The sequence below is a fragment of the Neolamprologus brichardi genome, chromosome 9, assembly GCF_056152115.1.
Source record: "Neolamprologus brichardi isolate AB-2024 chromosome 9, ASM5615211v1, whole genome shotgun sequence".
NCBI lineage: Eukaryota > Metazoa > Chordata > Actinopteri > Cichliformes > Cichlidae > Neolamprologus > Neolamprologus brichardi.
This window is the reverse complement of record NC_142112.1, coordinates 10,622,501-10,630,890: the sequence shown is the minus strand read 5'-3', so window position 1 is coordinate 10,630,890 and position 8,390 is coordinate 10,622,501. Positions and strand designations below refer to the sequence as shown.

Here is an 8,390-nt window from a genome sequence, read left to right as displayed (position 1 = left end):
TTCATATAGGAAAAAAATATATATATCACATGTGCAGGACACCTTAAACTAGTTTTTTAATTAAGCAGTAAGGCAGAACAAAGTCAGGACTGTATCAAGACACGAGGACTAAAGCCCAATTCAACCAGACCCAGAACTGATCTGGAATTAAAACAGGACTACAACAGTTCAAAATCAGGACTATTTAGGACTTAACCAAAACAGAACCAGAATAAAAACTAGATGATAGCAGCACTAAAAATCATCATAGACCTGCAGTACACTTATTTTTAATTCTACCAAAGTCCACTATTTAGATTCAGAAAAGTTTATATAATTATTCAGCCTTGTTGTGCAAACAAGCCTGAATAACTTAATAAATATAGAATTTGAAAAGTAACAAATGGTATCTAAAAAGTTACACTAGTTACTGGATACATGTTCTGATAAGTTTTGGCAAACAACCATTTGACTAACATGTGTGTCTCACCTGCTCTTGTTCCACCTCTCTCTCTCTGTTCCAAGACCAAGACGGTCTCGAGACCTCAAACTCTACTCGTTACTGAAAAAAGTAACACCGTTACTTGTAACGCCGTTACTCCCATCACTGATGTTGCCTACCACGAATTTACATTACACTGAAAAAATAATTGATTTCCTTTTTATGATTTTATGATTATTTGTAAATTAGTTACGTGAAAATGTAAATCCGTGTGAAACTGTAAGAAATTCTTGTGGGTAAACGTACATGAATATTATCAGCACAATGTTCATGGAGGGGTACAGCAGAACACAGCGTGCTGTCTCACGGTTTTAAATACTTCATTTAAAGATCGTTGAGCTCAGTGGTGTCACCAGACACATCTGGCAAAATGGAGAAAAGCCCAGCAGCCAACAATGGGAAAGAAAAACTCCCTTTGATCAGGAAGAAACTGGGCAGCTAACTCAACCAATTTAATGTTGTTTAATGGGCCAAGTTTCTCATCACTGTTTCATCTTAATGACACAGGAGCATTTACGATTGTCTGTTCGTGTATTTTAGTTTTTTCCTCTCAATCCTTTTTCTGTTTGTAACTTTTTCACAAAAAGAAACGATTCTTATTCTTCAAACAGAAAGAAGAGCAGAGAAGTGAAGCCCACTGTGGGCACATCCACCTGCAGCTCCACCCCTCCGTCATGACCCCGCTCGCCTTTTCTGCTCGGCCTGCTTTAGACTGCAGGCTGTGTCGCCGCTCGCGTCCATAACGCCGCACATCTTTGGCCTGTGGGAGGGGTCGTATCCATAGCAACCTTGTTGCGGTGAGGCGAGATTCTTGCACAGTCTGATGTTGCACTTCAGTCACACAGTTATAGTTGTAAAAATCAGCTCATTTATTTCCTCAGCCCATATTATGAAATCTCTGCTATAAGTTAGCTATTTACACGATTCACTCAAGCCCCCACAAATCATCACGATCATCTTTAGAAATGATTATTTACACAGTACAAAACATTGCATACATGATCATCCAAACACCAAAGCCCCCCCTGCTGCACACAAAACAAAAACATCTTTTTTTAACCACAATAATTGTGCATTTTTTACATGTTAATAATCCTCCAACCACACCCCGATTATTAATGAGTCACAGTACTGGTCAGCTACTAAACTATATTTGTCATCCAGACTGTCGGTAAGACGGCGGCCCACACATCCTTTAGAGTATCCCAGTGTATGTCAGAGTAAATGAAGACTGAGGAGCAAAGCAGTAAAGGTCAGGAGTTCATGCTGAAAGCTCAGCACAGAGGGAGGAAACGCTGCCGCGGCTCAGGGACGCGAAGGGGAGGAAATCCTGTTTTTTTGCCTTTTCAACATTTTGGTAAATAAAATAAAATCACCAATTAGCCAAACGGAGCCTGTGCAATCAAAATCACACTGAGGCCAGACGAGGGCTTGTTTGTGACGACTCCAGTAAAACCAAATCAAAGCAAACAGCAGCAGCGAGTCACCGCGTCCAAATATTCTTCAACATGTGCTGCTGGTCGCTCTGTTCCTCAGATAACCTGAGGACCTTCTTCATCCTGGTCTTTTTTCAGCAGCAGACTAAAAACCACACCCATGATGATGATGATGATGATGATGATGATGATGATGATGATGAAGATGATGAAGTCTAAACTCTTTGGTAAGCCAGCTCATCAGTTTGGCCGAGGACTAAACAGACCTAATAATCTTAAGATGATCATTTCACAGATGCAATGAGAAAGTTAGAAAAGCCCTGAGAGCCTGAGAGGACAGAGACAGTGTAAACAACCACCAGGGACAGCTTCCTGTTCATCCAGCAGCTCTGGATCAAACTCTTCTTCTGTCAGAACAACCTTCACATTTGGGCCGATGTCAACAGTTAAACCATTTGGGCTTCATTTTGTTGGAGGTACACCAACACCTGGGTGTCAGGTACTTTTCCTTTAAACAGATGGCAGGGACAGATGTCCTCACACAGCCACGATGTTATTCATCTCCCATTTCTGAGTGGTTTTACTGGTGTCACAGTCTGATACGAACACTTTGTGAAGCAGGTCGGAGCGGTCCAGACATTTTCCTGTAAGGAGAACACAGCAGCGGGATTACTGACGGACGCTCACAGGCCACCTACAAAACACACAGCAGGGGTGGGGACCTCCAGACCTCCAGGTCCTGCAGGTTTTAGACATGTCTTGAAGTTCTCCACCCATGGTCTACACACTAGTGCTGTCCACATGCACTGAGGGACAACTGTGGGAAGGCTGCCCTTCAGACTTTAACAGTGATTGTTGTGGACACGATTATGACTGCTGTGAGCGTGCAGGGGGTCACTCTGCAGGGTGTCACTCTGCAGGGGGTCACTCTGCAGGGGGTCACTCTGCAGGGGGTCACTCTGCAGGGGGTCACTCTGCAGGGTAATGAAAAACCAAACCAGGACCTTGTGTGCTGGTCTGGTCTACATCCTGCCCAACACACACTGCAGGATGTAGACCAGACCAGAGCATGGGCAAAATATGGATGGTGTGTGTTCCTGTCTAGCTATCTTTGTGAGGACCGAAAGCTGCATCTTGCTATACTTGTGAGAACCAGCAGTCACTTGTGAGGACACACACACCGGTGGTTTTAGTGTCAGGGTTAAAATTAGGTTATGGTTTAGGATGAGCGTTTGGGCCCCTCCTCCAATTGGAGCACGTGCACGGGCCATCCCTCGGTAGGGCGTCTGGGTCCTGGATTGTCCACGGCGTCTGCCATGGCGCACCAGGGTCCAGTCACAAGTTCATCCAACCATGATGAGTTTTTTGTTTTTTTTTACCAAATGAAAGGAAATTTTTAACTTAAATTTTTAATAAGTTTTTAAAGAAATAAAAGAAAGAAAATGAATTGTTTTTGAAAAGAAACTTTTAGTTTTTTAAAGAGAAAAGAAATCAAATGAAATTATAACAAATGAATATGAATTTGTGCGCCTATGTGGCGGCGTTTCGACCCGTGAAGGTCTTCTTCAGGTCTAGTTGCACACAGTGAAGAGAGGAAATCAGGCTCTCAGCGCCCTGCTCTGTGCGATGGAGTGAGCAGAGAGTGCCTTCCTCTTCTGTCTATACCCACTTTTACACGTCTGTTTGTCAGCTCGAATTTCATTTCAGAAAGTCAGATTAGTTTTTTGCTTTGTTGGTTCTCAGTTTTTTGGTAGAATTTTTCCAAATGTATTTTTGATCACTCCTCACTATCAACAACATGTTTTTAGAAAGATTGTCATTTTTTAACCACGGAAATAATTTTTTAATCATGTCTATAGTATTTCTTAACCGTGTACGTAGTATGTTTAACCACAACTGTATATTTAATTTATGTTTTATTATTCTTAAATGTAATTAATAAATTGAGTTTAACTGAAAATGTGTAATACTGTACCAATTAGGATTAAAGCCAAATGGAAATTGTAATTAATTGTTATGCAATGATTGGGTTTAGGGCCAAATTAAAAAAGAATTAATTATTGGTCCAATTAATTAGGTTTAAGACCAGAATGTTGAAATGGTTCAGGTTCATCATGGTTAGGGTCGGGGCTTAGTTAAAGAACAGTGTGGGGGCCAGATTAGGGCCAGGGAAACCATTATGTCAATGACGGTCCTCACTAAGATAGCTGAACAGGCTTGTGTGTGTGTGTGTGTGTGTGTGTGTGCGTGTGTGTGTGTGTGTGTGTGTGTGTGCGTGTGTGTGCGTGTGCGTGTGCGTGTGCGTGTGTGTGTGTGTGCGTGTGTGTGTGTGTGTAACTGGGACCAAAAGCACTTCTGAAGTAAATGTGAACAGCAGCTGACTCCATGATAAAGTGGTTAAATGATGAGGTCAGTGCAGTGCTGTACCTGTTGGCACGTGAGTGAATCGATGCAGATCCTGCAGACAGACAGGAGAGAAAAGGCAGTAAATTCAGTTTCAGATATTTTCTGCCTCCTACATGTTCCTGTGATCTCAGTGCTTCAGTCTCCACACGCTGCTGAGCAAACAAACACTACATCCATGTTTTCTCATGTGTGTCTCACCTTGAAGTACTTCCACTCCATGTGCTGGTTGGTTTCACAGTGTGTGATGATGATAGCAGACTTGTCGCCTCCTATGGTCAGGCACTGATCATACTGCATCAGCTGGTTGGCTTCATTGATGCGGAACAGCTGAAAAACCGGAGTCAGGATGTTGGTGAGAGACTGGACACGTAAAGCCTGCCTCATCCTTTCTGTGACACGAGGCAGGAGAGCACACTCGTGCTTCGTTTCATCTACAGAAGCAGCCGGCGTCACTTTAACTGATCACAGTAACACTGGCTCCTGTCGTCACACCGGATGAAAACAAAGAGCCACATCACGTGTGACGGTGTTTGATTACCTGGTTTCCACCCATCCTGTGGCACGGGCCCAGCTCTACGTTCCCTCCGTTAGTGTGTCCCATGCTGTCGATGCAGTAACTGGTGTCGAAGCCCCGGATCTGCAGTCACAGGGACAATGAAGCATGCTGTGTGTGAAACATGTTTATACTGGCAGGCCTGTGGGGACCAACAGCCCTTATGGCAGTGGTGTCCAAACTCCAGGCCTCCGGTGTCCTGCAGGTTTTAGATGCGTCCTTAATCCATCACAGCTGATTTAAAGGCTAAATGACGTCAACGTGTCCTGCAGTTCTCCAGAGGCCTGCTAATGAGCTAATCCTGTGATTCAGGTGTGATGACTGAGGGTGAGATCTAAAACCTGCAGGACACCGGCCCTCTCGGCCTGGAGTTGGCCAAGCCTGCCTTACGGGGACTAAACGCCCATCAACTCAAAATGTGGTTTTAGGGCCACAGACAGGGTTATTCATCTTTAACGGTTAGGGTGAGCGGCTAGGGAAAGCATTGTGTCCCCACTATGATATCAAAACGAGAGTGTGTGTGTGAGTGCGCCTACCTCCCCCCACTCTACATTTTTAGGAGGAAGTGGGTAGTGCAGTGGGATGTCGTATGCTATCTCCTCCATGAACCACTTGAAACTTTTGCATCGATGTTCCTCCCTGCAACAAGCAAACATGAGATCAGCTGTGAGGTCTGCAGCTGAAGACATAGTCACATAATCTACATGTTAGTGCAGACTGGATGTTTACTGCACACCTGCAACACACAACGTTTACGCTGCAGCATGATAACGGGTGCGCAGGTCAGTGTTTGACGTTTCCACAGCGATGGAGTCACAAACCTTTATGATGTGATCGTACCCACTACAGTTTACAAAGTGTACAGCCATGTCTGTGCGAGCTGTGACCACTGACTCTGTCTTCCTTCACATTAAACTGTTTTTCCCTAAACAAAGACGACCCGTCGGCTGTAAATCAGACAATCACACTGCACAGCTGAAGGAAAACATCCAGTCAGTGCTACACTATGTCCTGAGTGGGCGTTCACTCAGGCTTTCGTGCACCTGAATCGTTTAAGGTCACTGATGTCTCCGTAGGCCAGAGTCAGCGTTTCAGGGCGGCTGGCGTAGAAGTAGTCCTTATAGTCGTCCCACCAAACCTCCACAACACGAACGTAGTTCTGCAAACACAAATACAACACATGCAGATGAAGGAACATCCCGTTCATGACAGAGTGACTGTACAGGTGCAGCGGTGACTGTGGGCAGGAGGGCAAAAGCATCTGCTATTGAACCTGGCTCCATGCATGCAGCAACAGCTTTCTGTAGACAGAGACTCTGTGGAAACTAGAAACAGAATGTGCGCTATGCAAGTTTCAATGCATTCACACGTTTGTCTGCTTTTACCTTGAGAGTCGGCGAGGATCCAACATGTGCTGGCGGAGGGTTGCCCTGCCATCCCTGAAGTCTGTAGATGTGGCCGATGCGAGAACAGGGCACAAAGAGCAGCTGGCCCCCACACTGCCAGATCTGCACCAGCACACAGAGTCACAGTAACCATCTTTAAACTGTGCAGGGATCCATCAGCCATGAACATGAACTACAATTCAAAGTCTACCTTGTAAGATATTTCAAAGTTCTCGCCTCCCCATATCTGCAGTCCAGGGTCGTACAGTCCCAGCTCAAAGAAAAAGTCTCTTTCTATAGCAAAGAGACCTCCTGCCATGGCTGGAGACCTGCAGGGACAAAGACACAGTCCTCAGCCTGAAACAACCTTCGCTGTAATCATGTGACTATGTGGTCAGGCGTAATAATGAACACTGACAGAGAGTGAAAGACAGGAGGACGGATGGAAATGTGAAGACAGAAAAAAGGAGTGATGGTGCCCCAGTCCGAGCCCAGTTCACACCAGAAGCTCACCCACAGACCCCACAAATATCCCAAAGTCCCACGGCCTCCAGGTCGGGACTCAGCCCACCTGAGGCAACGCAGCTCGCCGCCAAGACCACTTAAAGGAAAGAAGGAGTCCTTTCAGACAGACTCAGAGACACCTGAGAGGAAGCTAACTGAACAAAGAGTGGAGTCAACAACCAGCTCCTCCCCTCCAGTGGGTGGAAGAGAGACGTGTGCAGCGATTCCCCAAAAGCAGACACCTGAACAACGAATCACATCATGACCGTCACCTCGACACACGCACTTTTAGCACTTTTCTGTTAAGGCTGCACTGCTGTGAGCAGAAATGACCCGGGTGAGGAGCGACTGTGTACCTATATGGCTCAGTCTGAGTTTTTCTCTGTGCATGTTCCCTGGATCCCAGAGGGATTCTCTTCCACAGCATGCTCCAATCCCAGGCGCCTCTAGCAAAACCATTGCTGTCGCCTCCACCCTGGGCCTCAAAGGTGAACGTCTCGCCGTGGACGGAGTCGATCAGAGGCACCGTACACACCGTTCTGACAGAGGCCACGCATACAGCACACGTGGAGAGGGGGGGTGTACATGAAGGGATGACAGCAGGAAAGACACACAGACAGGGAAAGGTGCCACGCGGGGTGGGGGTGGAGACAAACAGAACAGAGGTCAGTGTTAACGAGCGGCTGTTGTGTACCGGTAAGGCTGCGTGGTGTGCGCTCTCTTGGCCTTCTCTCTCTGGCTAAGCGGCACTCTCTTCCAGAGCAGGCTCCAGTCCCACGCTCCCCGAGCCAGGCCGTCCTCGTCTCCACCTTGCTGGGGCTCCATACTGTACTCGTTACCGTCTATATAGTCTATCAGCGGCACTGTGCACACTGTCCTACATACACATAAACACACACAAGCTTTGGATGTTCAATAACAGCGCTAAAACCAGAGTAAAGGAGTGTGTGGCTCAGAGTGCAGAAGTGATGCAGCAGACGAGCTGCAGTCAGCAGCCGCGGCGGCACGACGACGCGTCCTTGGACCGCCGTCAGACCTTTCTGATACAAATTGATTAAAGAGCATAAAATATCAAAGGACTGGTGGAGGGTAGCTAACTCACCGAGGTCCATGAATACAGCTCCAGGTGCTCAGCCGCTGATCGGCCATGAGATCAAAACCCTCTGTGTCACATTGTTGAGCCATTTTAACGTTCAACAGTTGGATCCATGTTATTCTGATGTGTTTTGAATCAGAGCCGTCTTATATCCAGATTATATGTAGATCGCAGAAATGAAAAAGCAACAGGACACTGACTCACAGACGGCTTCGCGGTTCGCTCATCTGTCCGAGACACAGAGCTGAGGTTCATCACATTTCATATCTTTGTCTTACTTTAAAAATAAAATCTTAAATTTGACTTGATGATAGTTCAGTCTGTGACTTTTGAGCCTCTAAAGTGCGTCTGTTTTGTGTCTTTGTGTGAATCTGCTGCTACAATAACAAACTTTGGGGATTAATAAAGATGGCCGACTAAATTACTCAAAGCTGTCGAATTAAAGCTGAAAGTCTGAACATTTGATTTAACATCAATCTGGAGCAACATTACAAATAATGTCGTAATAATAACGTCTGTAGATCTGAAG

General features: G+C 45.8%; 1 protein-coding gene across 2 annotated transcripts in view; it reads right to left on the bottom strand.

Moving 5' to 3' along the window:
• Positions 1-1,326: 1,326 nt before the first annotated feature.
• galnt7 (UDP-N-acetyl-alpha-D-galactosamine: polypeptide N-acetylgalactosaminyltransferase 7) overlaps positions 1,327-8,390 on the bottom strand; it is an 18,789-nt gene continuing 11,725 nt past the window's right edge. Inside the window, exons 7-15 of one of the 2 annotated variants that reach the window (XM_087845912.1) lie at positions 7,460-7,642; positions 6,473-6,590; positions 6,262-6,384; positions 5,920-6,035; positions 5,413-5,515; positions 4,862-4,960; positions 4,522-4,650; positions 4,345-4,375; positions 1,327-2,561 (exon numbers count right to left, since the gene is read on the bottom strand). In XM_087845912.1, coding sequence (XP_087702038.1) covers positions 2,455-2,561; positions 4,345-4,375; positions 4,522-4,650; positions 4,862-4,960; positions 5,413-5,515; positions 5,920-6,035; positions 6,262-6,384; positions 6,473-6,590; positions 7,460-7,642 — 1,009 coding nt within the window. In that variant the 3' untranslated portion in view covers positions 1,327-2,454. Of the gene's footprint in view, positions 2,562-4,344; positions 4,376-4,521; positions 4,651-4,861; positions 4,961-5,412; positions 5,516-5,919; positions 6,036-6,261; positions 6,385-6,472; positions 6,591-7,121; positions 7,305-7,459; positions 7,643-8,390 lie in introns of both variants that reach the window. The other variant, XM_087845913.1, reaches the window with a different exon arrangement.